Source organism: Hypanus sabinus, chromosome 22 (genome assembly GCF_030144855.1).
Source record: "Hypanus sabinus isolate sHypSab1 chromosome 22, sHypSab1.hap1, whole genome shotgun sequence".
In the NCBI taxonomy this organism is placed as follows: domain Eukaryota; kingdom Metazoa; phylum Chordata; class Chondrichthyes; order Myliobatiformes; family Dasyatidae; genus Hypanus; species Hypanus sabinus.
In genome coordinates this window covers 40,463,352-40,484,359 of record NC_082727.1, presented here as the reverse complement: position 1 = coordinate 40,484,359, position 21,008 = coordinate 40,463,352, and the positions used below count along the sequence as shown (strand labels likewise).

General features: G+C 40.5%; 2 protein-coding genes across 5 annotated transcripts in view; one reads left to right on the top strand and one right to left on the bottom strand.

The window, feature by feature from the left end:
- Positions 1–1,012: 1,012 nt before the first annotated feature.
- LOC132379552 (cytochrome P450 26A1) lies at positions 1,013–6,702 on the top strand. The gene is made up of 7 exons (XM_059947588.1): positions 1,013–1,375; positions 1,802–2,026; positions 2,266–2,550; positions 2,687–2,836; positions 3,792–3,926; positions 4,102–4,257; positions 5,851–6,702. Exons 1-7 carry the CDS (start codon positions 1,187–1,189, stop codon positions 6,193–6,195), a joined length of 1,485 nt encoding a protein of 494 aa, XP_059803571.1. The 5' UTR covers positions 1,013–1,186; the 3' UTR covers positions 6,196–6,702.
- Positions 6,703–6,706: 4 nt separating this feature from the next.
- LOC132379550 (myoferlin-like) overlaps positions 6,707–21,008 on the bottom strand; it is a 263,587-nt gene continuing 249,285 nt past the window's right edge. For all 4 annotated transcript variants that reach the window (XM_059947583.1, XM_059947585.1, XM_059947584.1 and 1 more), the window contains 3 exons: positions 19,912–20,021; positions 13,650–13,797; positions 6,707–7,406 (listed from right to left, as the gene is read on the bottom strand). In XM_059947583.1, the coding sequence (XP_059803566.1) occupies positions 7,374–7,406; positions 13,650–13,797; positions 19,912–20,021 (291 nt within the window). In that variant the 3' untranslated portion in view covers positions 6,707–7,373. The remainder of the gene's footprint in view (positions 7,407–13,649; positions 13,798–19,911; positions 20,022–21,008) is intronic.

The following is a 21,008-nucleotide window of genomic DNA, read 5'->3' as shown; positions in this document are numbered from 1 at the left end:
ATGTACTTATTTCTCACAGTTACCCAAAGCGCGGTTTAATCTGCAGTCGGGGGTGAACGCTGGGCCAGGCTGCTTTTTAAATAACAGCTACTCAGCCCCTACGCCACGTCAATGCGAAACTTGGCTCCACGACAATGACATAATTAATCTTTACATCAGGTCCTTCCAACTGGCGGGTGAGCAGCAACCCATCCAGAGCAAACCTGCAGCCCGTATTCTGCCAATATATCGCGCCAAATATTTTATTTTAAAATGTGTAATCTTATCCTTCACCCTGAAAGAACCACACAACGCGTAATTCTCATGGAGATGAGCGAGCCGAGGTGAACACCGCGTGTTACCAATCCTTTAAGCAGCATTGTTTTAAATGTAATTAAAGGCATCATAATGATGAGCAGATTTCAGCTTGCTAGCCAAACTTACTATCGCAAGTTTCAAAAGAGACCTTTACATTTCTTGTACCTGGATGCATAGGTATGTTGAATATCGTTTACATTTTGCAGCTCCCCAGGTCAATGAGACAAGTTTGGTATAATTTTAAATGTAATTGGTGCTGTTTCCTAAACTGACGCTCAGTTCGACTCAAATATAATTAGTTTATCGCAGCAGTGAATGCAAATTTGATCGATCACATATTATGGGGTGCTTTCCAATTTGCATGTTAGGTACGTTAAAGTGGCCTTAATAAAATAATTGGACTGAACGGTAGTAGTAGAGCTAACGGAATACTTTTCTCCCAAAGACCTCGGATTTAAGTTTATGAGCTATAGATTTCTTTCACCCCTTCTATTAACGATCCTTTCCAATTGACTGAACTCCTTGCATAGTGGTTCACTGAGCCTGCGAAGACTGATCACAGAAACCCAGGTGATCAAAACTTCACACTCTTCGGTCTCCTTCATTGATAGCCTCACTTCTGGTTCACAATGGGTTAAAGATTTTTGGGCAGCGTCATTAAAGCAGGCGGAGTCAGAGGGGATGGCACAAACTACACAATTAAAGATGAACTTTGTGTGAACTAATTGAACTGACCAAGGTAAAGGGGCTGAGACCTGGAGTGGTTATAAAGAGGCTTGAACGTGGAGTGTGATCATTTAGGAGACTCATTCCCTCATCCTGAGAATCACATAACGAGGTTGAGGGTGTCCCGAGGGGAGAACGGAAAGGAAGTGCTGCTGTTGTTAAAATGGTCTTATTTACACTCTGCGCCACTTTCTTTTGCACTTTCGTGCTGCCGCTGTCGCTCTTCCTCGCCGCGATAAAATTGTGGGAAATTTACTGCATAAGTGGAAGGGACCGCAGCTGTGAAAACCCCTTACCTCCGGGGTCAATGGGGCTGCCCTTCTTGGGAGAGACTCTCCAGTTGGTCCTGCAGGTGAGAGATTCCGCTTGCTTCCACATCAAATTCAGGATGTCAAGAGAACGCCAGAGCAAAATGCCAAATAGAATAGAAAATCATTTTTGTAAACCTTTTGAGATAATGAGAACAAGTTGCGAACTTGCAGTGAAAGGCGATAGGGACTGTTCAGTTCTGCTAGCGGCGTACAGTAACTTTTAAGTGAATTGCATTCCAGCGTGTCGTCATTAATAAAGGAATTTACAGCAAGCGTCGTCGTGTTTAAACAAAACAACTTGACGGTTTAAGTGGTTGTCGTACTGATTTATTTCGCCAAGGTAGTCTTGTTCGAATTTTGATTTGGTCTCTAGGGTGAGATAATAAAATGTTATGTAACAATCTCAACCTCGGGAAGTGTGTTCTGTGTATTAATTGCGCCTAAGCAACACCGTGTATCCATTACAGAGATACAAGTTCCTTAAGATGAAAGTGCGAAAGTACGGCCACATCTACAAGACCCATCTCTTCGGGAGCCCCACTGTGCGGATTATGGGAGCCGACAATGTGAAGCAGATTTTATTAGGGGAGCATAAACTTGTGTCGGTGCAATGGCCCGCCTCCGTGAGGACGATCCTGGGAGCTGGCTGCCTGTCCAGCCTCCACGACTCCGAACACAAATTGAGGAAGAGAGTAAGTATCTTTCCACAGCACTGAGCGATTTTTAAAAAAACTTCCGCATATGGCGGTTTTTGCAACATGCTCATATCATAAAAGCAATGCCCCAAGTACAGGTAGACTGGAATCAAAAGTATTAATAGAATATGTAAAACCAAGCGTCAAATACACATCACTAACAATGCTAAAAAGGAAAACAAATGTGGCAGATAGTTTCCTTACGTGTCGTAATGTTTTTTTTCTAACGTTAATAGGTGATTTTGAAAGCTTTCTCTCGAGAAGCTCTGGAAAACTACATCCCGGTAATGAGGGAGGAAATCCGTGCCGGCCTCAGGCGGTGGCTGGAGAGGGGCTCCTGCGTACTGGTGTATCCCGAGATGAAGCGCCTCATGTTCGGGATCGCCATGCGGATCTTACTGGGATTCGAACCTAGCCAGACTAACCCACGTACGCAGCAGCAGCTGATCGAAGCTTTTGAGGAAATGACTCGTAATCTCTTCTCACTTCCCATCGACGTGCCGTTCAGCGGCTTATACCGGGTAAGATCCGCCAAGGTTACAATAGAGAAAATTATGCAAATAAACAGTAGGATTTTTTTTGCTTCAGCTGCAGGGGGAATGGAGAAATGGATCTTTAAGTTCAACCATAACGCAGATTGTCATTTCCTGATGACAGGGACTGAAAGCCAGGAATGTGATCCATGCAAAAATCGAAGAGAACATCAGGAAAAAGGTGGCAAGGCGAGAGGCCCCGGGCCAGTTCAAGGATGCACTGCAGCTTCTGATCGAGCACTCCGAGCAGAGCAATCAACCCCTGCGGTTACAGGTAAAGATACAAATCCCCCCCAGTCCACCCGCCTCACGCCTCGCGGAGGTGCTCACCCTTGATTGTCGCGGTTCCCGTATTTACCTGAGCCGTCGCTCAGCAGAACACTGCTTCGGCGCAGCCGCTGAATTGAGCGTGGGCCTCCGAGGCGGCAGCTCCACCTCACTTAGCCAGAACCCTCACTCTCACTGCACTCGCGATTCCACTCTTGGTTCTGCTGCCCGCCCCTTAACCATCGCCACCACCCCTGGAGATCTCTTTCCCGAGTCCGACCGCAAGCTCTCATTCCACAACCCACTCGTCGGAGAACTCAGTTTGCGCATCACGCTCAGCCACAGAAACATGTTCTCCCCCCCCCCCCACGAACTGCAACTCCCTCAAACGCACCTGCATTCTGTATAAAGTCCATTTTAAAACAAATGCCGTTGCTGGAAATCTGAAATTTAAAAATAAACACAGAAAATGCTTGGAAAACCCGAAACTCTAGCCTGAAAAGTTAACTGCTTATCTTTCCATAGACACTGCCCGATTTACTAAGTGTTTCCAGCTTTTCTTGCACGATGACAATACTTCCACCCTGCCATAGGCTTTTAAATCAGAACCCGTCAAGTCTTGTAATCCAATACACAATACAATCATTAACGCCACGCCTTAAAAGTTGAGCTCTTACACAATAAAAATGTTTTTAAACGTTTTCCTTTATTGAAAAAAAAGTCACTTCTAAGCGGAGAATCTCGGTTTATTTGATCCAGTAGCAACGTGCAATATCCAAACGGAACAATTGCAAACTGCGTAGAGTCTAGAAGCTGAAGGGTGCATTGCAAGTAAAGTTTGCAAGATCCGTAGCTATTTGGATCCACTCGCGATCATTAAGTGCAATAACCCCCTAATTGAGATGGTGTGATTCATTGTCTGATGTGCTCCCGCCTTCCCTCTTTTTTTGCTCTATGTTAAGGAGTTGAAGGAATCTGCCACCGAGCTCCTGTTTGGAGGACATGAAACGACAGCCAGCGCGGCCACCTCGCTGGTTACTTTCCTGGCTCTGCACCCTGAGGTGGTGCAAAAAGTCAGACGGGAACTGCAGGAGCAGGTAAGGCATCGTAAACGGCGGAGCGTATCGGTTAGCGCTCGTCGATCAGATTCCTCGACGGCTGATGCAAGGACTGAGCATCTCCAGTCGATGCATAATGGTGTCATTTAAGATTCAATCCTGGATTTTATTTTTGTGTTTTTTTTAAATGTAACTTCACAATGGATTTACACAGGGATTACTGGGCAGCGACGCTGAAGAGAACAAACAAATCAGGCTTGAAGCCCTTGAACAACTCAAGTACACCGGAAGCGTCATCAAAGAAACTCTTCGACTAAGTCCTCCGGTCCCCGGAGGGTTCCGCGTGGCCCTAAAGACCTTCGTGTTAAACGTAAGTTGATATTTTAGGAGTTCGTAACAAGTCTTCTGCAAAATGAGTTTTACCTTTTGAAACATAGATAAAGGAATTTCATAGGAATATTCAAGAATAACATTTCAAAACAGCTGATATATAACATGGATCTTTAAAACAATGTTTAAGTAGTTACTATATCCATAACATTAAACTGGTTCCAAGCAAATCCATATGATTTTACATATATAAGAGCATATAGAAAGGGGAAAATGGTATAAGGTAAAAAAATGTCATTATGTTTCAAAAGCAGTGCAGACTGGAGGAAGTGAATAACCTTTTCCTGTTCTAGATGAGCACAGGGAACAACCACATATTCTTTGAGCAGGCTAAAAATGATTCTCTTTTCCATCACAATTCCAAATAAAACTTACTGCAATACTGTGCAAATATCTGGGGTACCCTAGCTCTGCTGTAGTAATTTTATGTATTGCACTGTACTGCTGCTGTAGCAAAAAAAAGTGATGATAAACCTGACTGATACAGGTCTCCATTGTGCACTGAGTGGGAAGGGGGCAGGGAGAGGGGGGTCATGAGTGGGGAAAAGGGGGAGAGGGGAGGGACTAGGAAGCATCACAGACATTTTGACATCAATAATGACCTTATTGACAATAATGACAGTCTCAGGGCTGGGTGTCCCTACATTTTCCCCCCACCCCCACACACCTTCAGCAGTATTCCATCCTCACCCTTCCCAACATCTTTTCTCCTGCCAGATTTACAAGCTCGCTCTCTGCCCCACCTGGATAAATACAGTACTGTGCAAAAGTCTCAGGCTCCTTAGCTATATATGTGCCTCAGGCTTTAGCATAGTGTTGTACAGTAAACAAAAAAATGTCAACAATAGTTGAGCCGGTAGTATTTAGAGAAAAAGTTAAAGAAGCAACAGGTTACTGACCAGAAAAGCAAAACAAAATGGATCTAACAGAGAGTTGGAAAAAAGTTTGAAGATTAAATCACAAAAAGGAATACAAACAGGAGCAGAAACAAAGAGCTGAAGAATTTGCAGAATCTTTCTGATATTGTGAGCTTTATAAATATTCAAAGTACTGCCCTGGAATTTTGATTTCAAATGTTCAGCATCTACTTTTGTCTAGAAAGATGAAAATATGTAGTTCAGATAGTGGAGGATACAGTAACTGACCAGCACCAGTCTGCCCTTTGAGCTTTCAAGCTTGCTACTAGGGAAGGTTAGATATCTACATATACATTCTAAATGTACAAGGGTTATAAAATTTAAACTAGATCATTGCAAGGTTGAATGTTAGCAGTAAACAAGTTTTAAAACAAGTAAACAAAAAGTGATAGCCCTGATATAATTTACAATGCATTTCACATTAATACCTTACAGGCTACAGCCATCTAATTTGAGTTGCTAATGGCTCCAGTGACAAAGCTGAGCTAATAAGAATGCTTGGACAATGTTGTCAATTTCAAATATTGTACAGTAATGACATTTAGAGTAATGAATCATTATACATAACAATACATTAATTATCATTCAATTCCCACAGTCCATTAGAAGTTTGAAGCTATATTGCTTTAAAATAATGACACTGACTTTATTTCCAGGGATATCAGATACCAAAAGGCTGGAATGTTATTTACAGCATCTGCGACACACATGATGTTGCAACTAATTTCTCAAAAAAGGACAAATTTAATCCTGATCGCTTCATGGAGGGGTGCCCGGAAAAAGATGCATGCAGATTCAACTACATTCCATTTGGTGGAGGCTCAAGGAGTTGCGTAGGTAAAGAGTTTGCCAAGATCCTCCTCAAAATCTTCACAGTGGAGCTCGTCAGGGCTTGTGACTGGCAACTTCTGAATGGACCGCCTACAATGAAAACCAATCCCACTGTATACCCAGTGGACAATCTGCCAACAAAATTTACACCATTTCCATACAAAATCTGACCTAGTAACAACAAAGCTGAACTCTTCAAGTAATGTCTCATCATTAACAGACTTGGGTGTGGTTTTTCATCCATTGTACAGTATGTGAAGGGAGTAATAAGCTTCAGGCCATCATTTGGTGGGTTCGTGAAACTGGCAGAAAGATTTAATCTAATTTCTAAAATGTAGTTTTGTCTGTTACAAAGTTAAAATATTTCCTCCAGGATTTTCTATGCCCATTTGGTACATCGATAAAGTTGAATTGTTTATTAATTCTCTACATAAGCTATTTTACACTACTTGTAAGCTTCTCAACCCAATGCTTTTAGATTCTGATTATTTAAATGCTTTGTATCTTTGTTATGTGACTGCTAATTTATGTTAAAGCTTTTGTGTGTAAATATTATAACTTAAGCTGCCTGGCATGCATTGCAAGAACATGTCAAGCAAAGCCATGAATCAGGAGGGAGGCCCATAAAGAGGAATTTTTAAACAAAGCTATATGTAATAAAAAGGACATGAACCATAGAGCTGATGAAATGATTTTTATGCAACCATCAGTGAGTACAGAAGGTACATATTGATTAATAACATTTCAGTCCAAATTCATATGCAGCACTCAAACAAATTCATGAACCATTGAGTTTTGCTGAGTACAATATTTTTACACTTTATATAATCAATGGAATGTCAACCAACAGTTTATATTTTCCATTCCTGCAGGACACATGCACACCCAGTGGAAGCATTTGCAGCTTTGAATTAAGTTTTATTTTTATAAAATAATATTCTATATAAATCTGCACATTTTAAATCTATACTGTAACAGATTAGCAAACCAACCACCTTGAATAGCCATTGTTTTATAACAGTCAGCTTAGCTCATTGTTTCAAAAATCAATGTTGGTGTGTTTCATAACTTGGAGAGGCACCTGCTGAACAGTCAATTGGAGAAAAGCCGGGATTAAACCGGCAGGATCCTGGTCATCAGGGTCAGCACATTAACATGGAATCACTGATAAATGGCCCAGTCATGACCCCATGAACCTTGGCTAACCTTGGTAAATGTAGATCTTGTCGCCTTCCTAACCTCAGTTCATTTCTATCCTTTAGGCCACGAGGTTGTAGACATATGAAATGAATGTTCTTGGACCAGCTATTCAACAGAATTGCTGCAGTAGGAGGACCAGCCAATGCTATTAGCCATTCACAATTCGCATGGATAGATAGTTCTGTGGGAGATAAAACATTATTAAAAATGGACTATATGGAAACAATATTTAAATTTGCTTAAGAGATGAGTAACAGCTTTTTCAGGATGTCTGCAGATCATCAGTTACTCTGACAGGTTTAAATAAGAATCACATCTAAGAGCTGGGACACGAATTATGCATCTGAACAAGATCAGCTGTAGATTATCAACACCTCTCAGTGGAACATTTTTTTAAAAAACAATGATTAACAGGAATTAAAGGAGATAGACATGTCTTTACTTGCATTAAAGGAATATAGGTTCAGGATTCAATTTCACCTTCCTGCATTGTTGTGGTGACCAACAGCAAGCAACTCCAGTACCACATAACTCGAGACCGACCAGCACAATGACTTAATCTGCAGTACACATATCATTAAACGTGCATTTACACACCACTAATTTATCCTCAGTACCACTCGTGCATGGATGTTTCTGCTATTGCAAAAGTGAGATAGCAACCACTTGCTCTGCTTTATACACACTCTGGGGTCAAATCTGAATTTCACTGCTTACATACGATTCTTCATGCACACATTTCATCTAACATGCCAGATGTTACACAAAAGATTAACAGAATTCCATCTCATCAGATCATTAGTACCTCTCCATGCTGGATTTGCCCAGATGCCAGCCTCAGCATTTGCCTTCTATTTTCCTCATCATGCTCACTTTCATTTAGTCCATCATTCTATCAAATGTCAGTGCTCTTCTGTCCACCTGTATTCCCTAGCAACTGCATTTGTTCACTTGATACCTCCTCGCCAAAGCCTAGGACTGTAGTCACTATTTCTAGACAGGCATTTGTAAATATACTTGAATCCAGCATTCTCTGTTCTTAACTCTTATCAGCCTGTCTACCCTTTTCAAAATGGTGGTCATCTAGTTGTCCAGCACAATAAGAATTATTGCCTGCCTGTACAGCTAACCCAGGTATCTCTAGATCCCACCCTCCTCCCTCTTCTGGGAAAAAAATATTCTTCCTCTTCAGTGCCAACATCATTATAAGGCAAACAGTCATGTTCTATGTTCACAGCGCTGGTACTCAAAACTAATTACAACCTTTAGCCCCTTCACAATATTGTCTAGCCACTTGTCTGTGTTTAATTTCTGGAGGTTTATTCATCTTTTTCAGTAAAAGGTATTGATAAAAACCTTTAGTAAGGACTGCACAATAATTTGCTTAGCTTTATCCTCCTCCCAGTGCAGTCAGGTTGAAGGATGCTACTCAAAACCACAATTTTCAAGTCCCTGGTGTTCTTTGCAAAGACTGCATCCAAAATCTAACATTACATCTAAGATCTATGGCTTAACACTTAATCAATCTGTGTTGCCAGAATTTAATTCTGACTTTCATTTCAGTCATCTGCTGATTTGACAGTTTTGAATTCATTATCTTTCCATCTCAATCAAAGCTCCACTCACCATCATTTCCATGCTACTGACCCACATGATTCTTAATCTACCAATGTCTCAAAACTAAAATTCTTAGCAAACCCCAAAACATTTAATTCAGGAAACAGTTATGAATCAAATTTCCTTCCCTCTAAATCTGATCTTTTGTGCATAGCAAAATTCTCTTTCAGCCATTTCACTCCTATTATCATACTGTGTCACAAATAGAAAGATAAAGGTTAGCTTCATTTGTCACACATACATCAAAATATACAGTGAAATGTACAGTTTGCATCAAATCAGTGAGGTTTGTTCTGGGCAGCTTGGAAATGTTGCTATGTTTCCAGCACCCACATACCATGCTCACAACTCACTGACCTTTACCCTACATCTTTGGAATATGAGAGGAAACAGAAGCACTCGGAGGAAATTCACGCCATCATGTGGAGAACGTACGAACTCTTGGCACTGGTGGGAACTGAACCCCAATCTTATATATGGCACTGTAAAGCATGGCTCTAAATGCTACGCAACTGCACGACCCCACAGGTTTCACAACGTCAAAGGACATTAATAAAAATAGCAGCATTTGATAAATGCAATACATCAAATAAAAGCAAAATGACTGATACTTAAACACACCTCCCACTGAGGACTTTTCCAGTCTCAAACTGATTCTACAAATTCCAGAGTACTTTTTCTGCAATGAATTGTTCACTGCTTTCCATCTGCCTTGAAGAGCAGCAATACTTGGCTGCTGCACAGAGCTCTATCTAGTGGGCATTCTGAGAACTAGACTTGCTTTGCAACAAGGAAGGCACATTTGAATGTGATTCAAGTGCCTCGCTTTTGTATCCTCCCTTTAAAACTGGGTCAAAATGCTCCCATTTCAGGTAATGACCTTTTTATAAGAAGTGGGGAAAAAAAAATTAGCACTTAGACAAAGATGTGGGTGGGGTCAAGAAAGCTAAATGGGCTTGGGCAGAGGGAACGGCAAAAAGGGATATGGCACAAAAGAGACTGGGAAGAAAAAAAGCAAAAATACAAAGATTAGTGCGCAGATAGTGTTAAAGGGAAATGGACATCCTATTTTATGCTTATGGCTGCAATAATGGCATAATGCAATTCACATGACAAAGCCAGGGAAACTATTCCTTTCTCATGTTGCCAGTTTTATATAGATAGACAGACATCAGTACTGCTTCAGCAGTTGAAGAAAAAAATTGTTCTGTAGCATATTCAAGATGAAGCTGAAGGGGGAAAGAAAGCAAAAATAAAGTTGTCTGCCTGAAAGAGGACAAGAAGAGTTGATCTTTGAGAAGTTGCTCAAACTTTATCGGTCAGTAGCTCGAAATCATACATGCAGTATTTGCTAATAACTAGTGATTTGTATTTATATTCATTTGGAATGAGGGCATATAATCTCCCTCTGATTTAGCAATCCTTCTTAATTCTTAGTCAAATATAGCTCCCAATTATTAGCCATCTGAATAAATTTATTGATCCACTCCAATTCAACAAGATGGACCTACAGAGTTTCTGCCATTTATAACTGATATCCCTGTGACTGGTAGCCTGATCAACCCTTTACAGGGGAAAGGATTTGGCCACATCAAGCACACTTCCTCAGGTGTCATTGCCAAACATATAGTTTGAAAAACATATAAACTAGTGGTTCCTAGTGGTACACCGATTATATTCTTTCATCCTCTCAAGTGTTGATGTCTAAGTCTTTCTCGATTCCTTGTCAGCAAATAAACCCCTAGAAACAGTTGAATATCTTTCCCAACAATTGAGCAATTCTAAAGTGGACTCAACCGTAGAATTTAGAAAAATCTATTAAAATCAGATAGCTGCGACCGAATTTTGTTGCCTTATCTGTCCTCCAGAGATTTATGTTTCAAGACACAAATTGTCCCAAGATGCTGTTTTTAAATGGATCAATTATCATTAACATCTAGAATTTGCAATAGGGTTACCACATTGATAAATTGTATTATGTCAAATCACTTAGTCCAAATTTATACACCAGAGGCCATCCTTAAAATTGGAAGACACAATAAACCTCATACAAGGATAATAGCTTTCTGCATTAAATTGAAGTGATGCCTTCAAATGCTGGTTTAGTTTATGGGCTGTTATATGGCTAGTCCTTTTCTGAGCATTTGTCAGGGCAATAGTTCCACATAGTCATTGGGCCACTAACCTACATTACTGACAAGCAGCCAAGCACACTTGAACTTCAAGGAAGCCAAGCTGCAAACACTAGTTTAACATTAATTCCTATTTTTACAAGATTAAATGGCATCATGACATTCAACTTGCACAATTTCAAAATTAATAGTCATGGGGGTTATTCGTCTTTCTAGAGATGTTTGATTAAATTATATGCAAGACAATATTGTTCCTAAATAAATCTAGCTGGTTGTAGGACTAACCAAGAAAGCTGAACCTTTGAAAACTGAAAGGTCTGAATTAAGTCAGCATTGAATACGTAATGCTATGGCGTCCACTTCACTTCATTGAGACGTGCAAAATTTACTTTCCCTTCACAAATGGTGCTCAACATTTTGAGAGCTTCCAACATTTTGACTTTTATTTTAAATTCAGAGTCTGTCACATTTTGCGTTAGCAATATTTTGTTCACCATAAAAAAAATACAATTTCTGCCATTTGGCAGTCTTGTTCAGGGGCTGATCAAACTTTTCAAAATTCATCAAATGTGGCATGGCTCCTGATTTCAGCTTGCCAATCCCACATGGTCCACATCAGGAGAAGCTTCTCTACACGGGGCTCCAGCTCATTACTGTTTGTCAGACTTTGCATCCAACAATCCAGACCTAAATTACTTTCTCTTCTGCAACGTACACAAAATTTAGCAATGATGTTTGGCACTCAATAAGGATAAACGACAATATGCCTTACATTTCACATTTAATATAAAAGATAAAAATCTGAAAATTCAAACTTGTGCCTTTACTTAAATGTAAAGTAATCTCAGCTACTTATAATGATACACACAGGTTCAAACTTAAGGCTTTTAAAACAGGCACCTTTATCTCAATCAAAAACAGAGAGCTTGTATATTCAACCATCAGCATTCTGTGGCTAACAATCATGAAAATAGTTCAAATTAACATAACGTAAATGAAAAATAAAATGATTGATATTTCCTCCACAGCCACAAAAGGCCAAATTAGCCACTGAAAAATCCAGCCCATAATAATTGAACAGTTAAAACTTCCTGACTAGCTGCATCTCTTTTCTCAGCTTTATTAGCCACATTAAAAAAAAATCAGCCAAGCTAAGGTCACAAGGCTAAGGAGGGAGATGATGATGGTGTGCAAACAGCAATGGAAAGCAAGGTCATGAGAAGGGGACTTGCCTTAACACAACATTGAGACATCCAGCACTGCACAACTAACAGCTGCCTTGGTTTGCCATTCCTGTGCTAGCTCCACTAACTGTGATTTACTACTGTACCAGCTCTGGTGTTGACACCTTTATGTCCCTCCCTCCTATCCCAGCAAGCCTGGAGGCCATGATGGATGCTGGTGAACTTTTCCTCCTATCACCTTAAAAAGAACTTTCCCATAATCTTTTGTTTCCCATCAAAGTGGAAGACAGAGGGTTTTTATTTAATCTTAAATTAACAGCCTTGTTGCTCTAACTTGGTAGCAATATACAGAATTTATTACACCAGTGAATTTCTCAAACACCAATCTCTTTTTTTTCTACCCAATGAACTGAACATAGTCCAGAGTAAATCAATGTAATTGCTGGTCGCCTAACATTATTGTAGCAATACTTTATACTAAGTGCCACTGGTAATTTGGTGTATTTAATTGAAAATGCTAAGATAGTGAGGAACTTGGCTACTAACATTAACCCCTCTGTAGCTGATGGTTCATGAATAGATTAAGTACAAAAGCAGCTCCTGAGTACACAGTCAGTCAACTAAATCGAATGAGCCCAGAATCGAAGATACACAAAAATGCATACATTCACATTTTAATCGTCTGGTTGTAGAATACTCTTAATAAATTATTGCTCAATTACCCTTACAAAAGGGTAAAGTAATATTTGGAGTAAAGCCCAGGTCTCTATTCAGAGCTCTCAAACTCTAATTGCAGCCTTTACTAGCATTGCTCTTCAGGCAGCCTTTACTTGCCGTTTTTTTTACTGGCACGACCATAAACTATCTCAGGGACATATCCTGCCTCGTAAAGTAGCTAACATGTTAGTCAATACAGCACATCGATATGATGGCAATTGTGGTGGTGGTGGTGGGGTGTGGGGGGAGGGTTTGGGGTGAGAAGGCTGCAGGTTAGTTCAAAGCACAACATTCAAACTGTGGGGGAGTGAGTACAAAGTACATGAGTTTTTACAGAATTTACTCACTAAATTTTGTTGAGGCAACAAAAGATTCTGAACTATAACAGCACAGAGATAAAATAGCAAATGATTCAATAACTTGTACTGAAGAACTGCCTGGAGAAAATTATATTAACGAAGGGTACTACAAGTAATAGAAACATCAAGCTAACTCCCTTTGAGAATATTGCTTTGTGCCTTCAGATTTAAGTGTGGAAAGCGGCAAGTGTAAACAGTAGCCAATTGTGGCATTGAGGTCCCGCTCTCTATTTTAGATCAAGTCTTGGCCAAATACTTCTCATTGGATTGAAAGGCAAAACCTAAAATGTTACAAATAAGTGATGGCCCAAACGAAGTACAAGGGGAATTAAGAAAGAAAAGTCAAGTCAGGCTTACTTCTTGTCTCTGTGTAACATCACCTTGAGAACAGTATTACTAATAACCCTATACTTACCGGGAATGAATAAAAGAAGATCCCAAGGAACAAAACGACAAACAGCAGTATTAAGAGCCCAATAAATATCCACTTGAATCGGCGCCAGATGATGTATTTCATCGTCTTGCAAGGACTGGTGAACCACAGGAATGAAGTTTCTGGACGCCTGATTGTAAAGAATTAAATACAGTTAATTTTCCTCTCTAAACTGATATAGTGTAGACAATTTACCTTAAAAACTCATTTACAGGATTAATAAACCATTATTCAAGTAAAAACCACAGGCATGTTTAATACCCTTTTTAAAAACCAGAGAGCATTCCTATCTAACCCATGGCTCAGTGGGTGAATGTATTAAGAGAAAGTCACTCTGGACAGACTGGGTTTTGTCTTCTTGTTAAGCAGTGATGGCATTGTTACATCTGAGGTTAACATCTCTTGTAGCAGTGCGATGGAGCAAAGTGCCAAGATTAACAAGAACGGCCATTGGAATGAAGCCCTATGAAGTTTACCATCATAAACCGTCTTCCAAGGAAATCACTATTTTGGAGAGGGGGGGAGAAAAAGGAATACTCTTATGTCCCAGAAAGGAATCACAATGACGTTATGCCGCCCTTGTTAATGAAAGCTTCCTTTATGAAAAACAGAATTTAGCTCTTTTTGTCAATTCAGACATTCAACAAAATGATGGGTGATTATCTTACCTCAGCCTCACCTGCCTGTGATTTGGACCTACAAAGGACTGTGAGAATGGTTGAGAGGATCTTAGGGGTCTCTACCATCCATCGGGGACATTTATCAGGAGCGCTGCGTATGCAGGGCCTTTAGTATTATTCAGGATCCCACCCATCCAGCATCCCTTTTGACTTTCTACCATCAGGCAGGAGACTCTAATGCATCTAAACAAGAAAGGTCAGGATTAGAAACAGTTTCTTCCCCAGCCAATTAGGCTTCTGAACTCCCTGCCACATTGTATTCGGAGCGTCACTGGTTAATCTGTTCCATATCTTACAATATTTAATTTATGTACTTTATGCAAAATCCATCATCCTTACTTTTGCAAGTTATGTGTTATGTGTACTACAGTGCTTTACACCCTGGTCAGAGAAACGGTATACATGTATATAGTTAAATAATGGTTTCACATGTACATGTATATAGTTAAATGACAATAAACTTGACTTAATAACCCCCTATTCCCCACAAATCCATGGACCTATGAATCTGAACATCCTCAGCAACTGAACTTCCACAGCTCTCATGGGTGGAAAATTCCAGAAGATTCACTGCTGTCCTCTCATTAGTCAATTCCTTACTTTCAAATTATGTGCCCCATTTCTAGGCATCAACCAGGGACTATATTACAAGGATTTTGTGGGTTTCAATGTGATTATTTCTCATTCATCTGAACATGGATCAAAAGAGAGTGAATAATTAAAAACACAAATGCAAAATACAGTTGTTGGAAATTTCAAATAACAACAACAATGCTACAAACATTCAGTTGGTCAACAAACATCTGTTAAGGGCCATCAGTTTGAGACATTGTGGCAGCACGTAGCGTAGTGGCGACCACAACACTTTACGGTATCAGTGACCCGGGTTCGATTCCCTCCACTGCCTGTAAGGGGAATCGAGACTGCTTGGGTTTCCTCTGTGTACTCCAGTTTCCTCCAACGGTCCAACAACGTACTGGTTGGTAGGTTAATGGGTCATTTTAAACTGTCCCATGATTAGACTAGGATTAAATTTGGGGCATGAAGTGCAGGAAGGGGGTCTATTCCATGCTGTATGTCAATAGATAAATAAAGATGTTCTTGGATTCTTTCTGATTTGCTAGATCACAGCATACATCAATCTGCTAAACATAATGAGCTTTGTTCAAATTATCAAACAAAGGCCAAGTCAAGCACCCCCAAAACTTCAGAGCAATATTTAGGCTGATACTTGAGCATCACATCAGATGAACATTATTAAGCAACAATATTAAGCCAAGGCCCAGAGACCTGGGTAATTACCCAGAAAACACTTCTCTTTCAACCAAGCATCACGGACATAAAAATGTCACTAAACACTTGTGCTTGTTGGATCTTGCCCAGCACAAGGAAACCACAATTACAAACAATATTTACTGGGACTCGAAGCAATTCATGGAAGATAGAGACCACAAGAGGTTTAAAATTGGAAATCTTAAAAATATAAACTTCACAAACAAAAGAAGTTTATAAAACTGGGAAGTTAAAAACACCAGCAATGACAGATGGCAGAACTTCTAATAAGCAGGAAACAGCTGAGCAGAGTGAGCCTGACCGCACTGCATAACTGGCAGCCACAGAAACTTTTGGATGACATTGATCTACATCTCTGCATAGCTCATAAAAAAGTGCAAGTTTTGCTAAATCACTAAGGTTTAACTTAACCCATCAATTTTTTCCACCCTTTTCTTCCCCCAAAAAATGCCATGGATTCTTGGATTTTGAGAGACCAATAGGCCTCTTGTGTATTCACTATGTAGCTTTACGCCTAGATATCTAGTATCGGTAGACCATTCACCTACAGAGTGACAGTACAACAGAATTGGTTCTAGATTAATACTTTCAAATACATTATCCATCTGCTGAAAAAGCCCTTACAATGAAAAACTGGCAGACTTCTTTAGGTATTGACTTCACACATTCCACGATCTATCAAACCTTGCACGTGCTCCACGATCTCATTTTTTTTTTAAAACACTGCTGTCTTGCTTGTTCTCATTCTTATATTAGGTCTTGCTGGACGTAATAAAGGGATGGACCTTGGATGGACCAAGGTCCTTCACCAAACTGCCCTCCAACAATGAGACTCAAGACAACACTTTTGGAGCCACTTTGCAGCATTTTTGAGCAGACTCATCACAATCGTTAATGATTTGGTACAATCGCTCAAGTGCTTAAATGATAAAGACCCGAGACTTGGCACAACAAGCCTCCTAAGCAGCCGAGTTCCCTGCCCTCCCCTATGCTTTTGAGACTTGGATTACCTATGGCAGGTACCCGAAGAAGCTGGAAATATACCACACATACTGACTGAAAAATCCTCCAAGTTTGCAGGAAGGAGAAGTGAACCTTGCCCACATTAGCAGCCTCACCCAAGCCAACATCTGCAGCATCAGAGACTTGGCAACACTTAGTTGATTTTGCTGGGGCTGCCCACATCGTTCACATGCCTGACAGCTGACTGTAGAAACAGACATGCTACTCCAAGCTCTGAAGTGGAGGTTATCAGATAGGAATAGAAAGATTCAACGACAAGCTCAAAGCTTCCTTGAAGAGCATTCCCACCAGTTCCTGGAAATCTCACACAGAGTGGTGAAGAAATGGTGTTGCAGACCATGAGATCACATATCAGGAGCACTTGCATAAGCAGTGGAAGGGAATACAACCTCACAAGCTTGGGCTTTCCTGGCTGGCCTAGCTGTCCTTTTTGCCTCATGTGTCACTGCACCCTTCTGGGGCGAGGAGTGTCACTCAGCCTGATCCCGCGCAGTACGTTTCCATGTGTCTGGGCTGATGTCAAAATGAAGCTTTCAGGGTGTCTTTATCGGTTTGCTTTAGCCTCCACAGGAACATTTCCCTTTTTGTAGTTCACCGTAAAGCAGTCTCTAAGACAGCCAACAGAATGGCATATGAGCTACGCGGCCTGTCCGTGAACTGGGACTGCGACAGGATGGTGCAGATACTGAGCAGGCCTGTGTTGGTAAGTACCTCAGTGTCAGGGATTCTGTCTGGCCACATAACGTTGAGGAGCTTTCTGAGGCAGACTGTGTGGAAATGGTCCCATTTCTTAGCAGGCAGTTGGTACACTGCCCATGTTTCGCAGGCATAAAGCAGCGTGGTAACTAATACAGCCCTATACTCCTTCAGTTTCATCTGTAGACCTCTGCCTCTTCTGCACCAGATGTTGCTATAGAGTCTGCTGAATGCTACACTTGCTTTAGCAATCCCTGGAGTTCACTGCATCATCAGTGATGATGCTCTGGGACAGTGTGCTGCCAAAATGCATGAACCTGTTCACTAGGTTGAATCTATGACCACTAATAGTGATGGCTGGCTCGAAGTATGATTTCCCTGGAAATGGCTGATTTCTTCAGTCTTCTTTGAGTTGATGGTAAACCCAAAATTGGTAAACACATCAGAAAACTTGTCAACACACTGCTGCAGATCATCTTTGGAACCAGCATTGAGGGTAGTGTCATCAGCAAAAGGGAGCCTCTAATGATATCTGTCAAAACCTTGGTTTTTATTTGGAGCTTCCTGAGGTCGAACAGTTTCCCATGAGTGCAGAATCTGATGGTGAAACTTATGTTCTGGTCTCAGGAGGCATCAATCATCAATCACTGTGGCGGAAAACACAAAACTGAATAGTGCTCACGCCAAGACGCAGCCCTGCTTGACGTCGTTTGAGACAGAGAAGGGTTTGGATGTCTCACCGTTGTCCTGAACTCAAGCTTGCATGCCATCGTGGTGCACCATGGTGATGGATTTTCTTGGGCATCCATACTTCACCGTGATCTTCCACAGACCCTCTCTGCTAACAGTGTCAGATCTACAGAGCAGAAGAACAGCTCTGCATTTTGCACCTGACTTTTCTCTTGCAGTCACTTTGCAGCACACAACATGTCGATAGTCCCATGCTCTCTCCAGAACACACACTGCCTCTCTGGTAGGAGTCCCCAGTCAGGGTGTGATGTGAGATGGTCGAGAAGAAGCCTGGCAAAGATCTTGCCTGCAACAGATAGCAGTATATTCCGATAGTTGTTGTAGGACTGCCAGTTTCCCTCTCGCCTACACAGGTAGATGATGGATGCACCTTTAGATTCTTGTGGAATCAACCCTTGCTGCCACATGAGTTGGAAGAGCCGATGGAGCTTTTCTGTTAGCACTGCACCACCTTCCTCGTGTCTCAACTGGTTTTGTGTTTGATCCAGGCGCTTTGCTGCTAGAGAGATGATGTATTCTGGGTCTCAGCTAAAATTGGTAGAACACCCAGTACTTCACTTACAGGAGCTCAGGGCAGGCAATTGATGACTTCTTCATTTATAGTCAAAGGATTCAGAACACTGTTAAAGTGCTCAGCCCACCTATGAAGAAATTTCTTTGTCGAAAAAACAATGTGTTCCATCAACTAAGGAGAGCAGATGATCTTGATGTTGTGGGGCCTTCTTTTAGTGCAGTGTCAAAATTCTTTAAATCATAACTACCTGCATACACCTGAATCTCATCAGCTTTACTGCTCAGCCAAGAATCCAGCATCGGGTGTAGATTGTGTTGTATGGTCCTTTGAATGTCATTGAAGGCATCTTTCTTTGAGTTGGACTTATGGTCACTGAGGAAAATTTTGTGGAGACAATATTTCTCATCCTGCACTTTTTTGATGTTGACACAGTTTACATCAAGCCAATTCTTGTGCTCTCTGGTAGCATTTCTGTAGAATCCCAGAATCTCTGTAGCAGTGTTGTAGATCAGCTCTCAAAGGGTTGACCAAGTATTTTCCATATTCTAATTGTCCAGATGGATGGAGTTTAAGCAAAGTGTCAACAAAAAATGCAGCTTTTCAGTCTAGGGGGTCCTACATTGATCTCATTAACCACTCTTAACCCACACGCTGGGACACGTCATCCTCTGTTCAAAAGAGATAACTCAAGAAGGCAACGGTGGCTCTTGCTGGTAATGAAAGGGTCCAGCTTGGCTGCAAAATCTTTTTCCCCTGAATTCCTTGTATCAACAGGATCCCCAAGAGAAGAGAGGTTGTGCAGTCAGCACCTGAAAATTAATCTACGTTCAGAGATGGAGTGGAAAGTGAACAACAGGAGAGTCAATTCATAAATTATTTCACCAACAAATTCATGATTATTAGAGGGGCAACATCTGTAGAAGTTGAAAGTGCAAGAAATGCCTTCTCTGGTGTAAATTCAATTTAGCTAAATCCCAGAACAAAATATTTGTTGAAATGTTCTTTTCTCGAGCAATTGAAAGAACAAACATGACTCTCAACTGCATCCAACTTAGTGAATTCAATAGAACACTTGAATGTAAATCCTAAGTGCATGAAACAGGAGGAGATAAAAAATCTCTGCTTACAAAGAATGATTAAAGCCCATCCATTCACTTCAGATAGTCAGTATTCAATGTTTAAAGCACAAAACCCCTATGCTTTTAAATGTGATGCCCCATAAAAGCTCCTGTCCTTTCAAAATGTAAGATACAAACATACAAAAACAAATTCAAGGGAAAAAGGTTACTTTGGAGGCTCCAGTTTTGGGTTCATGTTGGGTTCATCTCTTGCTTTGGCAGCAGGTTTTTCCTCAGCCTCTTGTTCAGTGACAATCTCCAGTGTCATTTCAACTTTACCCTGGGAAACAAAAGAAAGACCTTTAGCAAAATGTCTACTGAGAACAGACATTCACAGATAAGTGATACGGTTACCTCCGAATACAAAACTTCTAGGATTACCTCAACCTTTTAAAAAACAGTACTTCATGCAGTTCTTTTCAGACTAACAGTCCGATCTCAAAAGCCAACTAAAGCAAGTATGCGATCCATGAATCAGGGCAGGGTTATTTTTGTGATAATCGCAATTAACTATCCAAACAATTGACCTAAAAAGTTCCTCTGGTATTCAAGCTTTACTTCAACAACCAACAAAATGCCTATCGTGGTTTTCTATTTGAGTTTAGAATTCTATCCACATGTCATCATAGACTATGACTAATGACACAAGGTATGAAATAACTTCATGGCTGCTGTAGCTCCTGGCAGTTGAATCTTTAATCAGATAAGCTTTCATATTCTTTGTGACTTCAAATGATTGTCATTTTCTGTCAAGATTATGCACCAAGACTGAAAAACATTGTGCATTGTAAAATAATTTTCTTCCACATAAACTACTATGGTTTAAAAAAAGGGTGCAAGTTTGCTGCACACCATTAATTCATAAGTCAAAATTATTTCTTCTCATTATGCTGATCTAGATTCTTAATACTTTAGAGTAATATACACACAATTATGAATTTTAGTTTTACATCATGATCTAGGAATAAATTATTTATTTGCTTTTGTTTACATTCCCCCTACCAAACTAATTCGCAATCCACTGATGTAAAAGAATAGCATAACTTGGAAGAACCACATAATGCAACAGTTTTAAAACCTACTGGCTGATAATTGCCATCTGTTACAGTATGTCACTTCCTCTGGAAAGGAGGTTGCCACAAAAATGACAAAGGTATGGTTGATTCTTGGATATGAATTTGTAAAAAAAAACATTGAACCATTAACTTGTAGATAGATCTTTTGTAAAAAGCTTTCGAATTCACCAAGCCGTCTCTGCATCAAGAAC